This window comes from Ictidomys tridecemlineatus, chromosome 11 (genome assembly GCF_052094955.1).
Source record: "Ictidomys tridecemlineatus isolate mIctTri1 chromosome 11, mIctTri1.hap1, whole genome shotgun sequence".
In the NCBI taxonomy this organism is placed as follows: Eukaryota; Metazoa; Chordata; class Mammalia; order Rodentia; family Sciuridae; genus Ictidomys; species Ictidomys tridecemlineatus.
The window spans coordinates 7,646,870-7,663,531 of NC_135487.1; the positions used below are offsets into that span (position 1 = coordinate 7,646,870).

At 52.4% G+C, this 16,662-nt stretch overlaps 1 protein-coding gene across 1 annotated transcript; it reads right to left on the bottom strand.

Moving 5' to 3' along the window:
* Positions 1–774: 774 nt before the first annotated feature.
* Nppb (natriuretic peptide B) lies at positions 775–4,444 on the bottom strand. Its single transcript, XM_005317469.4, has 3 exons — positions 1,911–4,444; positions 1,504–1,759; positions 775–961 (listed from the first exon to the last, which is right to left on the bottom strand). The coding sequence occupies exons 1-3, from the start codon at positions 2,034–2,036 to the stop codon at positions 945–947; spliced, it is 399 nt and encodes a 132-aa protein (XP_005317526.2). The 5' UTR covers positions 2,037–4,444; the 3' UTR covers positions 775–944.
* Positions 4,445–16,662: the final 12,218 nt, after the last annotated feature.

The window sequence follows — 16,662 nt, forward strand, 5'->3', positions numbered from 1 at the left end:
GCACCCAAAGAGCTGGGCTTCTGGTCAGAACCTCGTTGACTTGTGACTTGGGGTCTTGTTTATTTGTTTGCACTGGGGATTGAACCCGAGGGTGCTTTACCACGGAGCCACATCCCCAGCCCCTTTTTATGTTTTCTTTTGCGACAGTGTGGCTTGGTGGCCAAGGCTGGCCTCAAACTTGAGATCCCCGCTTCTCAGCCTCCTGAGTCTCCGGGATGACAGGCGGGCTCTGTGGTGCCCAGCTGGTTAGGGGTTTTTGAAGGCTCCTTTCCTGGGTGGCATCAGGAAGCTGAGGTCTGGGGCAGGATGGAGCCTCACCCCACTGGGTGCAAGTGAGCAGCCTTCACCCCCCCCCTCCGCCTCCAGTCCCTGACACTTTGGTTAGAGCTTCTGGAAGGAGCCGTCATCAGGGAGACAGCTTTACTGGCTCGTGGGATTCCAGGCACCGAAGACCAGGGAGACAAAGGCGGTGACTCATGCCCCGCGGTCACCCCGCTCCCAGGAAGGGAGTATCCGCTCGGAAAAGCGGCTTCTGCAAAGTGTCTTGCATGGATGACGTGTGCACGGACATTTCAGAGCATTAACAACCCTGGAGGGAAAGCGAGCCCCACCACCCGCTGGACCAGCCCTCAGGCTGCGCCTCCAACCCACCATTAGGACCCCCTGGGACCTGCAGAAAACGCAGGGTGCTGTGATTTTTGTTTTTTTCCCCAAACTCAGGATTGCTGTGAACACAGGGAGACAAATCCATTTCAAAAGAGGTACAATGTTGGCTTTATTTCACTGAGGAAATCTGTGCTCAGAGGTAAGAAACATAGAAAACAGCTAAATAAATAAATAAATAAATAAGTAGAATAAATAGCAGTCACTTCAAAGGGAGCCGTGGGGCTGGGGAACGAGCCCCCTGTGGAATCGGAAGCTGGTGTCCGCAGCAGGACTTCCTCCTAATGCCGCCTCAGCACTGTGGGGAGAAGACAGGGTGACCATGACCTTGAGGGGAAATGGAGGCAGGAGCTGAGCTTCCCCCGCTCTGTGCCACCCCCACCCTCCGGTCCCTCCACTGATCTTGATGTTTGAGGCTTTGGAACAATCCTCCTCTCTGGGTCTCAGTTTCCTCCTCTGGAAAGTGGGGTGACCCTGGCGATCCTGTCCTCTGCCTTCAAGGCTCCACGCAATTCCAGAGAAGCCAGGGGATTCCTGGCTTAGGACCCTGCCTGCTCCCAGGAGGGGCTGCCAGGCAGTGAACAAACTCCACCCTCTGGAGAGTCCGCTCCCGTTTGGTCAGAGGCAGGGAGTGGCCAGGAGGAGGGTGGGGATTCATTGAGCACCTAATGAATGATGTCCCCATTTCACATTTCCAGAAAGGCACCCCTTGGCCCTGGACTGTCAGAGGAGATGCCCGGGTGTCCTAGACAACAAACCCACAGGGCCTCTAACGGTGGCCTGCACAGGGATGTGGGTGAGAGTGCAGCTGGCCAGCGGGGTGGCCAGGTGGGGTCTCACCATTGCAGCCCAGGCGGCTGTAGGAGCCGATCCGGTCCAATTTCCGTCCGAAGCAACCCGAGTCTCGCATTATCTTGGCGGTGCGAAGTCCCCGCAGAGCCTGGAGGACACTGTCTCTGGGCCCAGGGACACCCTTGGGGGCAGCCTTCGCAGTCTCCGAGGCTGCTGTGGGGCCTTGGTCCTGCTGGAGCGGCTCCAGGGTCGTCTGCTTTGCTGGTGGCTCTGACCCCTCGTCCTGCAGGTGACCCAGCAGCTCCTGTAGGTGGGGAGCCTGAGCTCAGGATCATGCGCCTCACCTGTCACTCATTCCCCAATGAAGGGCAGACCCTTGGGATGACGGGTGGGAGCCCCTTAAGTGCTGCTGCCAAGCCCTTCGGACAGCTCAGCCTCCAGCTCCTCAGCCTCACCTGTATCCGGGCGAGCTCCGCAGCCTGGCCAGGGCTGCCCAGCGGGTGGGGGCGACCTCTTGGCAGCAACAGGCTCAGGAAAAGCACAAGCAGACTTCCCCGGGACAGCACCATCTGGGGGTCCATGTCGCTTGGGTGGTGGGCTGGGGCTGCTGCTGCTTCCGTCCAAGTTCACGGCCACCTCTTCCAGGCCCACGGAGGCTCTCCTGGCCCCTCCAGCAACCGTGGCCTTTTATCCTGGCGTTGAGTGTCCGGCCAGCCCTTCCCCCCTGTGTGGGGGTTATCTCTGATTTATCAGCCACATTCCGGCCCTCTGAGCTCAGGACCTGGGAATGCTCTGCGCCTGTGAGGAATACTCACTGGGGGTGGAGGTGGGGAAGCAGGCCTTGTATAGAAATGGGCCGGGCCAGGGCGGGAGCGTGCGGGGGACAGCTTCTTCCTTCGCAAAAATCTGGGGCCTTGAACATGGCTCTCTCCCCTTCCCTCCCCACCCAGCCACTGCTGGAAGCGGCGGGTAGAACCCCAGCCTTCCAAGGCCCGCGGGAGCGTGGGGCGCACGGTGACTCAGAGAGGAGCCCCAGCCGACGCCCACCGCCGCCAGCAGCGTCTTCCTCCCGCAGTTCCCCGCGCCTGCAGCTGTAACCCAGCACCCGCCTGGGTCCTCACACCCGGCCGTCGCCGGGGCCGCTGTCCGTGGTGCTGACCACCCACAGGGAACTCTGTGCGGACTCTCAAGATTGGCCCTCCAGCCAGATTCCCAGACCAGACAGACCTGTGCGGGGCGGGGTGCAGGACAGCTCTGACCCCTCTCCCGACTCACACCCCAACCCCGGGAGCCTTTCAGCACTGGGATGCGAATTCTCCAATGTCAACTGATTAAAAGCCTGAGTATGACAAGGAACTTCTGGAATGCCGACCCTTCTCCCACCCCTTAAAGGGTAGAGCTGATTCGGTTGGAATTTTGAGAGCACAGCCCAGAGATGAAGTCATGCAGGAATGCCTTCTATGACATCTCCTCCAGGTGCAAACGTCACCTCTGCCCCACCAAGACAATGCGTGATGGGAAAAGGCCGAGTGGAAAGATGGCTATCTATGTGGTGGGACATCCGAGGTGTGTCCCTTCCAGAGAATCTGTGTTAATAGGCGGGCGGGGGTGGGGTGTCTAGAATAGGAGACAGGATATGGCAGAGATGGGGGAGGGGACAGCAAGAAGCTGGGAACTGCTAGGCGTGGTGGTGCATGCCTGTAATCCCAGCAATGAAGGAGGCTGAGACGGGAGGATCACAAGTTCAAGGCCAGCCTCTGCAACTTAACAAGACCCTCAGCAGCTTAGTGAGACCAAGGATGAAAATAAAAAAGAGGACTAGGGATATAACTCAGTGGTAAAGTCCTTCTGGGTTAAATCTCCAGTACCCAAAACAACAACAACAAAACAACCCTGGGACCACTTAGCAAATTCCAGCATAATCACTTCTTTCTGAGTGTGGTGGTGCATGCCTGTAATTCCAACGACTTAGGAGGCTGAGACAGGAGGATTGCAAGTTCAAGGCCAGCCTCAAAAAGACCCTGTCTCAAAGTAAAAAACAAAAAGGGCTGGGGATGTGGTTCAGTGTTAAGTGCCCTTGGGTCCAATCCCTGGTACCAAAACAAAAACAAAAACAAACCAAAACAGCATCTTTTCAGGTACTGAGTGAGAAAAGTGTTCTTATTGGTCCTGATTTTTCAGATGAGAAAACAGAGCTCAGCTGAATTAAACTACTTTCCAAAGGTCACACAATCTGCACACAAGGCAGTCTGATTCCAGACCTGAAACTCTTACTTGCTGCTGGGATGCTTGCAAGATGTTTTTGCTCAAAGAAAATTTAGGTAAATCTATTGTCATCTATGAAGACTTGGGGACCTGTGCTGTGGGGAGCAAGAATCAGAAATACACCCAGAGAGTTGGTCCTTGCACCCGAGGGGACTGTGAGCTTGCCAAGGAGACGGAGAAGTCAAGTCCAGAGCGTCTCTGCCCATAGAGGAGGGGACAGGGATGACAGGACTGAGTGCATCCTCCAGGCTTCTCTCCAGGAAGAACAACGGGACACCAACCGGCTCGCACACCGGATCACGAACACACATTGAGCGCCTACTGTACACCATGCACTCTCCACATCTCTTCAACATGGCTGTTGGGAGTCGCCCCAGCTCCAAAGACTAACTTCCCCATCCCCCCAGAGAAGAGCCATCCAAAGGTAAGCCCTGCTGGCTCACATGATCCTTACCCACCAATCAGACTAGCCCTGCTGGCTCACATGATCCTTACCCACCAATCAGACTAGCCCTGCTGATTCACATGACCTTTACCCACCAATCAGACTACCCTGCTGACTCACATGACCCTTACCCACCAATCAGACTAGCCCTGCTGACTCACATGACCCTTACCCACCAATCAGAAAGCACCAAGTGCCTTGCGCATGCCAGGTGAGCCACATCCCCAGCCCCCATCTCCAGCCCCCATCCCGTGCCAACTGTCAAACCATTAAACCGTTAAACTGTCATAACTGTCAAACCATCCCCTGCTCTATAAATAAGCAGAGCTGTTCCTCAATAAACAGGCAAAGGCTCCACAAGGAGCCTTGTTCGTTCCTTCAATGGCTAATCCTGCGGTCTCTGTCGCAGCCTTCTGCACAGGGACTTTGTTAGATGGTGCCCATGGTAGGTGGAATGATATCCCCTCAGAGTGTCCTTATCCCGGAACCTGAGAAAATGCTGTTTTACATGGTGAAAAGGCCTCCACAGGTGTGGCTAGGTTAAGGACCTGGAGGTGAATTCTCATGGGTTATCCAGGAGGACTCAAGATGGCCACAAGGGCGCTCAGAAGACAGAGGCAGGAGGAGGAGGGTCAGAGAGAGAGAATGCACGGAGAGGCGAGGAGGTGGAGGAGGGGCTGCAGCCAAGAGGCAGAGTTGAGCCCTACTGTTTGCCCACCTTGATTTGGCCCAGTGAAGCAGATTGCAGACTCCGATCTCCAAAAAGAAAACAAAGTCACCTAAGCCAGCACACCTGTGGCATCTGTTTCAGCAGCCAGGAGAGTAACGCAGGACGTGTGACCCTGAGCATGGCGCTGGCCCCAGGGAAGCCCCAGGAAAACCTGCGGTGGCAAAATTGGTTCTCACTAGGGCCAAACCCTATGTGCAAGGTGCTGGCCACAGAGACAGAAAGAAGACCCTTAATCCACCCAACAAACCTTCATCACGAACCTGGGGCACAGGAGTCCAGAGCCTGACTCTGGAGCCGATTTCCTGGGTTCCTCCCGCCTCATCGTCCTCTTGCTCTCTGTGTGGTCTTGCCAGGTCGCTGTCCCTCTGTCCTCTCACACCTGCTCACAGTGCTGTGGAGACAATGAGGCTTTGTTCCTGCAGGCACCTAGGACCAGACAGTCCCGCCTCTGAGGAGCTCCTGGTGCAGGGGAAAGGCAGGCGCGGGGTGAGGTGAGGGACAGCGGGTGGCGCAGTCCTGGGTGCTCTGCAAGCACCGCAGGGTGGAGGTGGAGGAGAGAGCTTCCTGGAAAGGCTGGACCGAGGCTTTGAGGGACCAGGAGTGGCCGTGAGAGCCAGGGTGGGAGAGCTCTGGGCCCAGCAGTCAGCGAAAGCGAAAGCCAAGGGCTGGTTCATGGGTCCCCTGCCTCCAAGGCTTTGGACAGGAGGAGGGGGGTGCAGGGAAGGAGAGGCCCGATGGCTGGGGAGCGTGGTCCCCTCTTCAGGGATTTTCTGTAGCTTCCCAATCTCCATCCCAGTCATGAGTAGCCATAGCCGGTGGCATGAGAGCCCCGGGCACCTGGGGACAGGCAAGGGAAAACGAGAGGACCACTGAGCAGGCAGGGCAGAGGCGGGCACGTTTCTGGCCACTGAACAAGGCTCTCTGCAAGGTGCGGCTCTGCCTGGGCCTCTGTCTCCCCTGGTAAAAGGAAGGAGTTAGGCTGGGACTTCCCTCAAGCACAAAACCCGAACTGTGTACGTCAGTGTCCCTACTTCACGGTCACATCTGCTTGCCAGCTCCCACCCCACAGAGGTATGTCCATCTTCCAGGACCCTCAGGCCTTCCCCAAGGCCAGAAACCACCTGCAGAGGGGCTTCCAGATCCTTCAGAGGTGTGGCAGAATGCAGAGGGGCGTGTGTGTGTGTGTGTGTGTGTGTGTGTGTGTGAGAGAGAGAGAGAGAGAGAGAGAGACAATGTCAGAGACAAAGAGAGAGTGTTGGGGGTGGTTTGGAAACCAGCTGGTGTAGAGTCCTTCCCTGGCCTTGAGGGATCCTCTAGACTGTGGCTGTAAGGGAAGAGCCAGCGCGGCAACATGGGGAAAGCAGCTATTAACTGCCACCACCCCCCGCTGCCGTGCCCAGCCTCACCAGCAGAGTCAGGGCATCTGAGGGTCCTAGTGTAGTGCAGGGAATGCTCCTTTCTCCCTCTCTCCCCATATTGTCCCTGTAGCTAACATTCTGGTGACATCCTGCAGGCCCTGGATCCAGCAGTGCCTGAACTCAATCCACCTTGGACTTTTCAGTATGTGAGCCAACAAATCTGCCTTTCCCTGTTTGCCTAAACAGGCTCAGATTAGATTTTTGTCACTTCCATTTCCAAATTCTTTTTTTAAATAATTATTTTTTTAGTTTTCGGTGGACACATCTTTATTTTGTTTTTAAGTGGTGCTGAGGATCTAACCCAGTGCCTTGCGCATGCCAGGTGAGCCACATCCCCAGCCCCCATCTCCAGATTCTTAACTGACATAGTCACCAAAAGAAACTGCCTGCCTTCGTTCTTAGAAAGACTTCTTGAGGGCAAGACACCGCACCCTTGGTGAAGCTCGAGGCTCAGAGCTTTGCAGACAAATGTTCTGATCATTGTCTGATGAATTCTCTCCTCTCGCCATGTGAGTCAATCCCCTGTGGTCAGACAAAAGGTGGGAAAGCGAGTTAGGACCTGCACTTTCAGAGGAAATTGGAAGCCTGTTTAGTTTTCCAGGCTTTATTTTTGTTGGGTTTTGTTTTGTCTTTGTTTTTTGATTTTGGGGGTTTTTCCCCTAATCTAAATAGTGGGCATGAATCAGCAGATGGGAGGAATCAGGGGGCAGAGCGACAGCTACACCACGACACACCTGGCTCTGTCCTGGCATGGTGGGGACAGCTGCAGGAACTGGAGAGCCTGCCTTCCAGTGGTATCGGACACACAGACATCCGCCCATCAGGCTGAAGAGGGCTCCTTAAGAGGCAGGGCAAAGGACAGCACCGAGGCCCCACCCACCAGGAGAAAGGGGTCCTTCCACCTTTGGAGGCAGATTCCTCCCAAGACCCTCATTGTCCAGGAACCTCGTCCCCTTCCTGCAGGAGGAGAGGGCAAGACATATCTCAGCTCCCAGTCACCAGTCTGAGACATTTCTTCCCTGGCCCTGCTAGTCTGGGAGAGAGGTGGGGTCTGCACCAGTGCCCCAGGTGGGATGAGACCCCAGCACATCAAACTTCACCTCCACGGGCCTCGAGTCCAGCACGGGCTTGACTGGCATGTCCGGTGTGGCTAGCTTGGGCTCCAGGTGAAAGAGCCAGGTAGGGGAGCCCTGAAGGGTGCTCACTGCCCAGGCCAGTGCCAGCCGGAGGAGCTGACCCCGTGACTCCCCAGGTCCTTAGCTCACAGGCCTGTTTTCAGGCTGCGGCTGCCCAGTTGAAGGCCTCTCCCCCCTAGGTCGGAGGCAGCATGACCCAGCCCCACCGAGGTCGGGCCACAGGCTCTGCCCAGGGCACCGGCAGTTCCCGGGGGGAGAGCTGGAGCTTGCTTATGTTAAAAGTCAGTCTCGCCTGTCTGCAATCCATGCTTACCTGGACGTCCTACCTTGTGTGCTAGATTGAGCAGGAAGTGACAGTGGGCACTGCCTGTGCTCCATGACCCTCGTGCATCCTTTCCCTGTGGACACTGGAGGCAGGACCAGCCTGGGGAGCCGTTTTCCAGCTTTCGTTGGTGCCTCCCCCATTACCTGCCGCCTGCCTTGGTCGCACCAGGCCAGGCCACTGCCTGCCGTTGTGGGTGCTGACCTGTGTGTCTGAAGACCTCAGCAGGGTCACACAGGTGGAGTGTCGCCCAGCATGGGAGGCTGGTTAAGGAACAGCACCCCTCCAGCAGCCTGAGCTCCCGCATCCGTCTCCCACCCACAGGCTCCTGGCCCACCTTCAGGCCCCAGCCCTGCCTCGTTACTAATCTCTGCTCTGTGGAAGTTGCCCCCCGCAGGGTCTCAATCTGCCACCCAGCCCAAGCTGGGACCAAGGGGTGAGGTTTCCAGCTCCAAGCCTCCCTCACGGCTACCAGCTACCAGCTGCGCCACCTCGGACGAGTCCTGCAACCTCTCTGTGCCACTGTTCCCCTTATCAAAAATGGGAACAATGGGATCTTTTGAAGACAAATTAACCCACACAGCACCTGGGACAGCACCTGGGACAGCGCCTGGCAGGTACGAAATGTTCAGAAATCCTGGCTGTTCTTCCTGATGTCCCTCCTGCTTATCTCATTGGGCCAAGTTTCTGGCAGTGAATTCTTGGACGAGTGACTTGGAACTTCATCCTGTTCTTGGGGCACGAGGCCTGTGCAGTCTCTGGAGCTCTTTCCCACTGGACTCCCCTCTCCACTCAGACAGGAAAGAGCAGCATGCTGTGGCTGGCCTGGTCCTCGGTGGCTTCCCGAGGTGTGACTGCCAAGCGCCTTCATCTCCTCTGTGCCCATGGCCACCCCTTCTGCTCTGGCCTCGGGTCAGGGTGGTGCCCATGTCCTGCAGGTGCTCAGCTCCTGGAAGGTGTTGTTCTGTCCCATGAAGTCGCCTTCTTGCTGAGGACCCAGTTCCACTCCTTCTAGGAGGAGGAAGGAGGTGGTGAGCTCTGTATGAAGATGGGGATGGAGTCTAAGCTCACCCCTCCTGAGGGTCCACCTGGCCAGCTCGGGCCCTAAGAACCAGGGATTTGGGGACAGATGGAAGAGCTCTTAGAGGCTAGTTCACACTGGTTTTGCTTTGTTTGTTTTAGCGGCAGAATCTGTTACATAACAAAGGCTAAGGCAAAAGCCTCTGTGTTTGAGCAGCCTCTGCTCTGGAGGATGGCCACTGGCCTGAGTTCTGTTCCCCGCCTTCTCCCCAGGGCTTCTTGGCCTCACCCTGGAAAATGCACCCCTTGGTCCCTCTCTGTTACAGCTGGGAAAACAGGCCAGGAGAGACGAAGGTCTCTGTCCAGGGTCACCCATGAAGGCTGTGTCATCTACACAGCCCAGGCCACGCAAAGCACACACTACCCGACATTTCAGGCACGCTCCCCGGGCCGAAGGCTTTCCAGATGCCAGTCATGGTTTATTCTGAAACACTTTTCGATTTGTAGAAATCTTGCCAGGATAATCCAGAGGACTCCCATGTGCTCCTTACCCAGATAAATGTTTTAAAATATTTTGCCACCTTTATTTTTCTCTCTTGGATTAGGCTAGATATGGCACCTGAAACCCAAGCAACTTCAGGAGTAAAAAAAAAAAAAAGATAAATCAGACTACAGCAAAATTAAATTTTTTTTTTTTTTTTTGCATCAAAGGACACCATCAAAAAATGAAAAGAGGGAACTGGGACTGTGGCTCAGTGTTCACCACTTGCCTACCATGTATGAGACACTGGGTTTGATTCTCAGCACCACATATAAATAAATAAATAAATAAAGGTACATTTTAAAAAATGAAAACAGGGCTGGGGTTGCAGCTCAGTGGCAGAGCACTTGTCGAGCCTGTATGAGGCATGGGGTTCGTTTCTCAGCACCACGTATAAATAAATGAAATAAAGGTCCACTGACAACTGAAAGTATATATACATTTTAAAAAATGAAAAGGCATCCCACATTTGAAAACATGTGCAAGCTTTGTCTTTTGTAAGGCTCCAGAATAGACAAGAACTCTTACCACCAGGAGCAACCGTGGGTGCAGACTTGTAATCCCAGCTACTGGGGAGTCTGAGGCAGAAGGATGGCAAATTCGAGGCCAGCCTCCAAAACATAACAAGGCCCTGTCCCAAAATAAAAAATAAACAGGACTGAGGATATAGCTCAAGGACAAAGTGCCCCTGGGTTCAATCCCCAGGACCAAGAAAAAAGAAAAAATATACATAAAGTGTTGACTATTGAATTTTTCCCTATGTTTTCCCAATCCTGCTTGCTTAAGCTCACCTACTGGTCCAGGTGGAATTCAGAATGTTCCCCAAAGTCTCATGTCGGCGGCTGGAACGTGGTGAGGACCTGAAGAGGTGGGGCCTAGCGGGAGATGGTAGATCACTGGGGTGTGCCCTGCAAGGGAATTACGAGAAGCCCATCTTTTTCTGTCTCTCTTTTGCTTCCCAGTCACCATGAGGTGAGGAGCTTGCTCCACCAGGAGCTCCCTGCCTTGCTATAGGCCCCAAAGCAACAGAGCCAACTGATGAGGGCTAGAAACTCCAGTAAACTAAAGTTAGTCTTTCCTCTTTTTAAGATTACGCTCTCTGGGATTTTGTTATAGTAACAGAAAGCTGACTAACAAACCTACTAGATTTCTCAAAATAGGCACCTGTAGGCCAGGTGTGGTGACACACACCTGTAATCCCAGAGGCTCTGGAGGCAGAGGCAGGAGGATCACTAGTTCAAAGCCAGCCTCAGCAATTTAGCAAAGCCCTAAGCAACTTAGCAAGACTTTTTCAAAATAAAATACAAAAAAGGGCTGGGGATGTAGAGATTGGCTCCACTTGTCTCTCTAGCTGTTGAAGTTTGTCTCAGGGCTACAAGATTTTTTTTCCTCCCAAGCAACAGTGGGAGCAACTTTTTTGAGGGTTCTGCTCACCTCCCAATGGACCCATTGCAAAAATTTAACCCAACCTCGACTCAGGAGTCTTTTCCGATGTCTGAAAATGAAGAAAATTCAGTGGACTCTCATCCGGTCAATTCAGAAATGCTAGTAAAGCAACTTCATGACTTGACTCTGAATCCTTGTACTAAATGCCCATCTCCTCTGCCAGAAGGTCCACCTCAACCACTGGACAGGAGTGAGAGGGCCCAACAGGAGGTCTGAAGAGGCTTTCCCAACCGGCGGCGAGGAGTCTGCACTTTGTTATCTGCACGGAAATACCGTGTGGCAAGATGGAGATATCTCCCAAGTTCTTCAAGAGAAAGAGACAACAATCTTAAGGAAGCTCAGGGTAAGTCACAAAGTGTAGCATTCAAGTGTCCCTGCAGTTTTGCGTATATCATGGATGGGATCCTTCTGAGAATGCTAGAATAGGGTATGATTATGACCCAGAGTCAAAATAGGTGTAAATTGTACTTGCTCTTCATGACGGTAACTTTAGGCACACTTTTCTCTGCTCAGACTGCACACCAATGATTTTGAAAAGCTTATATATGAGTTCTGTGATGTCTTCATTCTTTGGTGTCTTTTTTTTTTTTTGGTATTAGGGATCCCTTCATGCCTTAATGCCAGTAATTTATAAGGAATCTGAGCAGTTAAAATGTGCATAAGTGATTTCAATATACTTTAGTTTTACTTTTCTGTTTGACTCAAAGAAGTACCAATAGGTCTCAAATCTTCCTGTGGATTTTAAATTTTTTTTAATATTTATTTATTTATTTTTTAGTTTTCGGTGGACACAACATCTTTGTTGGTATGTGGTGCTGAGGTTCGAACCCGGGCCGCAAGCATGCCAGGCCAGCGCGCTACCGCTTGAGCCACATCCCCAGCCCTGCTGTGGATTTTAAAAGCCTGAAATCTGAAATAAAACTCAGGAACTGGAAGAGATGTAAAGAGAATATTGGGTAGTTTGATTAGAGTGTAATAAATAGAATAGATAATTAGATTTTCTGGTTTTCAAAAATTTGAGTTGCAATAAAAGGAAATCTTGATGTGCTGTTTTAATTTTCAGTTGCAAGTAAATGTGTATATAGAGGGGAAAAAAAAGGGCTGGGGATGTGACTCTGAGGTTAAATGCCCCTGAGTTCAATCCCCAGTACCAAAAAAAAAAAAAGAAAGAAAGAAAGAAAAAGGGGGCTGGGGATGTGGCTCAAGTGGTAGCGCGCTCGCCTGGCATGCGTGCGGCCCGGGTTCGATCCTCAGCACCACATACAAAGATGTTGTGTCCGCCGAGAACTAAAAAAAAATAAATAAATAAATATTAAAAATTCTCTCTCTCTCTCCTCTCTCACTCTCTCTTTAAAAAAAAAAAAAAAAAAAAGAAAGAAAGAAAAAGAAAAGGCGGCTGTACACAGTATTTACTCTGCTCAAGCCTGTTCTTCCACACCCTCCATACTGGAAGAACAATTAAGTAGACATAAATTTCTTGACTCACGCTTTATTTCTTGAATCTTTTGGAAATACTGCTCCACTGTGGTCTTGCTTTGTATGTTGCTCTTGAGATGTCTGATCCGAGACTCATTTCATTGATCTTATAAATAATTTGATTTAGTATTTATCCTGGATACCACCATAATTTTTACTGACACATAATAACTGCATGTACTCACAAGGTACAGTATACAATTCAATACACATATACATTAGGTAATAAACAAATTGGGTAATAAATTAGGATAGTTTTTTCCCAATAATTTTATCAGCGTGTCTTGGAGTTGATAATTCATGGTCAACCTCACAGTTTTCTGAGAATACATTTTCTTTTATTTTGGAAAGGTTTTCTTGGATATTTTACAATATTAATCGTGTTACATTGTTTTATTCTTTTTTGCATGTCAGAGTCTTCAATACTAAATATTCACACTAGTGACATAAGAAAGCATGATATATATATATATATATATATATATATATATATATATATATATATATATATATATATATTTCCACTGTTATGCATTGGTATCTAATGTGACAGTTCTAGCTTTGAGTTGGGCCTTCTGCGCTTCAGTCACAGAGACTGACATGTCCAGGGACCAGGCCCTGTTCACTTTCCTAAGAAGTCTCTCCCAGAACTAAGTGAAAATCAAAACAATAGAAGTTCCATGATAACATCTCAAATAGCATTTTCATACTTTAGCTTATTTATGCTTATTGATCATTGGAAAGAAGAGAATTTTTATTCTCATTTAAAGAAGCATAAGTTATAATTAGTTTTTTTTTTTTTTTTTGTCCTGGGGATTGAACCCAGGGTTGCTAAACCACTGGGCCACATCCCCAGAACTTTCTTTTTCTAATTTTTTTGCTAAATTTCCGAGGCTGGATTTGAACTTGTGAAAATCCTCTTGCCTCAGCCTCCTGAGTCACTGGGATTGCAGATGTGCACGACCACACCCGGCATAAATTGTGTTTAAATCAAGATGCATCCTTGCTTTACAGAGGATGATATTTTTTAAACTTAACCAAGCATAATAAACATACCCTTCACCCCCAAAATTCCATCTATAGAATTGTACATCCAGAAAATAATTAGATATGTTTATAAAGATTTATAGGTGTCACAGCATAGTTTTCCATAGGATTTTTTTTGAGATGGACACAGTGTCTTTATTTATTCTATTTATTTTTATGTGGTGCTGAGGGCCAAAGCCCCAGTCCCCACAGCGTCGTTCTGAAGGTTGAATCCCCTCACGCCTGCCTCCTCCTCTCTTTCTTTCCCGCGCCTTTAGAACACAGCTCTTGTCTGTTCAGCTCAGCCTCCGTCCAAGTCCCTTTCTTTCCTGCATCTCAGCAGCTCTCCCTGCGCCTCTTCCTATCCTGTGCATTTTTTCCTTTAGGATTTGAGTTTCGGATTCTAGGACTTTTGAAAAAATGTCACGCAATTGAAACAGACTTGATTCCACCTGTTCTGGAGCATTCTGGGGGTCTGACTCTTGGTCCCAAACAGCCCTTCCTGTTGTGACAGTACCTTGTTTACTTGGATAAGGTTGCGGGGTTGGGGGGAGGTCCATCTGGTTTCTCTTTAAACTTTCCTGCAGAAACTGGATCCGTGTGACTTGGGATTAATTTTCGAGGACCGCCCGGCCCAGCGCCTCGGACTGGTGTCCCACCAACAGATTTACCTCTCCGGGTCCTGCGGGCTGCAGGTCGGAGCTGAGGGGCCAGCAGGGCGGGTTTCACCCCGAAGCCTCTCTCCATGGCCTCTTCTCCCCCTCCCCGTGTCCCCAGAGGTGGTCCCTCTGTTCCTGTCTGGGCCCCAGTCTCCCAAGAAGGACATCAGTCCTATTGGGTCAGTGACCTCACTTAACTTACTGTCCTCTTGAAAGACCCTGTCTCCAAATGCCATCCCCCTCTGAGGTCCTGGGATGAGGACTTCAGCGTGTGAATTTCAGGGAGACACAATTTCAACCCCGAAGGTCCCCTCACCTCCTCCCCTTCCGGCCACCTCTCCCAGGGCCACCAACAGGCATTCTATCATTTTGGTGATCTGCGATATAACAAACCACCTGAAACCTAGTGACTTCAAGTGACGACCATTGCATTATATTTCATTATATCTCATGATCTTAGAGATCATTGGCCTCAGCTGCTTGGCCCCCTGGGTCCCCCTTAGGGGTGTCAGCTGGTGGCTGACAGGAGTCACTTGAAGACGTCCTCATTCACTGCCTAATGTCTGGGCTGGGGCAGCCGAACAGGCCCGGCCTGGTTGATGAAGGGCCTAGGTGTCCACGCAGCCTCTGCGGGCGGCCAGCGTGAGCTGTCAGTGGCGGTGGATCGTCCCCTAGCGAGGGTCCGAAAGGGAAGCTGCCAGTCCTCCTAGGGCAGCCTCCTCCTCATCGTCCACTGGTTAAAGCAGCCCCCGCCCCGCCCCAGCAAGTCCACGGACAGAGGGGATCCCACAGTGGTCCAGGGGTTCCCCAGATTCCCTCCCAGGCGCAGTGCCTAATGAGACCGTCCCCGTGACCACTCGCTTCAAGCCCTTCCCGAGGCTCCGCTGACCCGCCACATCCCACGCCTGCGTCCACGTCGGCCACTCGATGGGCTTTCTCCTCCGCGGGTGGTTTCCGCTCCTCCTTGTCGATGACCTGAGCTCCCTTCTCCTCTCTCTCCTCACTGAGCTTTTCTGTTTTTAATTCCTTCTCAGCGCCAGGCTGGCGCACTGCCCCACCACCTCCTCAGCCTTTCTACTGAGCTTCCGAGCCCGGGATGGAGCCCTGGGGTGCTCACCCCCTGAGCCACATCTTCGGCTCTGTTTTGTATTTTGTTTAGACACAGGGTCTCGCCGAGGCTGGATTTGAACTCATGATCCTCCTGCCTCAGCCTCCTGAGTCCCGGGGACTGTGGGCGTGCACCACTACACCCAGCTTGGGCTGGAAACCTTGAACCTCACCCTTCCCCACCCTCAGCACCCGTGAGGCTGACTTGTATGGCTTCTGAGGACCCACTGATGTGCCCTCTGGCTCCAAGTTAGATTCACGGATGGCAGAGGCTGCAAGTTTTCAGAGGGAGGAAGAGAAGTAAGGGAGGGGATTGTTCTGCCAGCCCTGCCTTCCCCCGACTGGCCTCTACTCTTCTCCAGCCCTGCCTGCCTCCGGCTCAGGGGTGCGATAGGGCTGCCGCTGCCCTCCCTGGGTACAGGGTCTGCTGGGTTCTCCCCATGCCCGCCCTCGGGCTTGCCTGCCCTGCCTTCCGCTGCTGGGACAGACTGCCACAGGCTGACCTAGTGACGGACCGCCACAGGCTGACTTAGTGACTGACCGCCACAGGCTGACCTAGTGACTGACCGCCACAGGCTGACTTAGTGACTGACCGCCACAGGCTGACCTTGTGACGGACCACCACAGGCTGACTTTGTAACCAATACGGGTTTCTTGAGCTCACGTTCTGGAGGCTGGGGAGCATCAGAGCATGACACCAACACGTGACAAAGGTCTTGCTGTGTCACGACAGGGCAGAGAGCAAGACGAGCAAGCGAGCTGGAGAGAGCCTGCTGGATCCCGCAGCCACTCCGTATTGACACACTCGTCGCTCATGGGTGGACGGTCACTCCACTCCTGAGGGCTCTGCCTCCGCCTCCCGAGGCCACCTCCAGCTGCCATGATGAATTGGGGAGCAGAGGGACGCCGTAGACACTCCACGCCCCACCTTGTCCACAGCCCCGCTTGTTAGATTCCCTGAGTGACCACAGGGAGGGCTGTCTGCTTTCCGGGAGGACCTCCCCGACCTGCTCCGTCACCTCAGCACCTGCCTTGAACTTGGGTGCTCGTTGTCCTTGTCATTGCCCCTGCTCCGGTCCTCGGGCAGTTCTGGTGTGTCCAGGGTGGGATGGCTGACCTGGGCCCTCCAGACTCAAAAATGGGACAGGACAGAGCCAGGATGTCACATGGCCGACTGGGGACTTATTTTAAGGCCGCCCTTTGGCCTGTCACACATTCTTAGCCACTATCTCCCACAAGGGTCCCAGGACATGCTGGAGAGGGCCAGGGGTGACTCACACGTGCCTCTCTCCCTCCCTGTCCCCCCTCGTCCTGCTGGTGGCATGAGCTTCCCTGTGTGGACCCACTTTATCTCCACTCACCCCTGAAGAGCCTTCGGGTGGTTCCCATCTTTAGGCTAAAACGAATCAAGTGGCGGGGAACATTCACGCCCGCGTCTGCATGTGACACAGGTTCTCCTCTTTCTCCAGGGGTGGAATCGGCGGGTCATTGGAAACCGTGTTTCATCTCTCGAGGACCCCACAGATGGTCAAGTGCAACTTTAACGCACTTCCTGCTACTAAGAGCCGCCACTTCCATTCTTCTAAGTGGCTGCTTAAGAGTCCACTGAGTTCAAT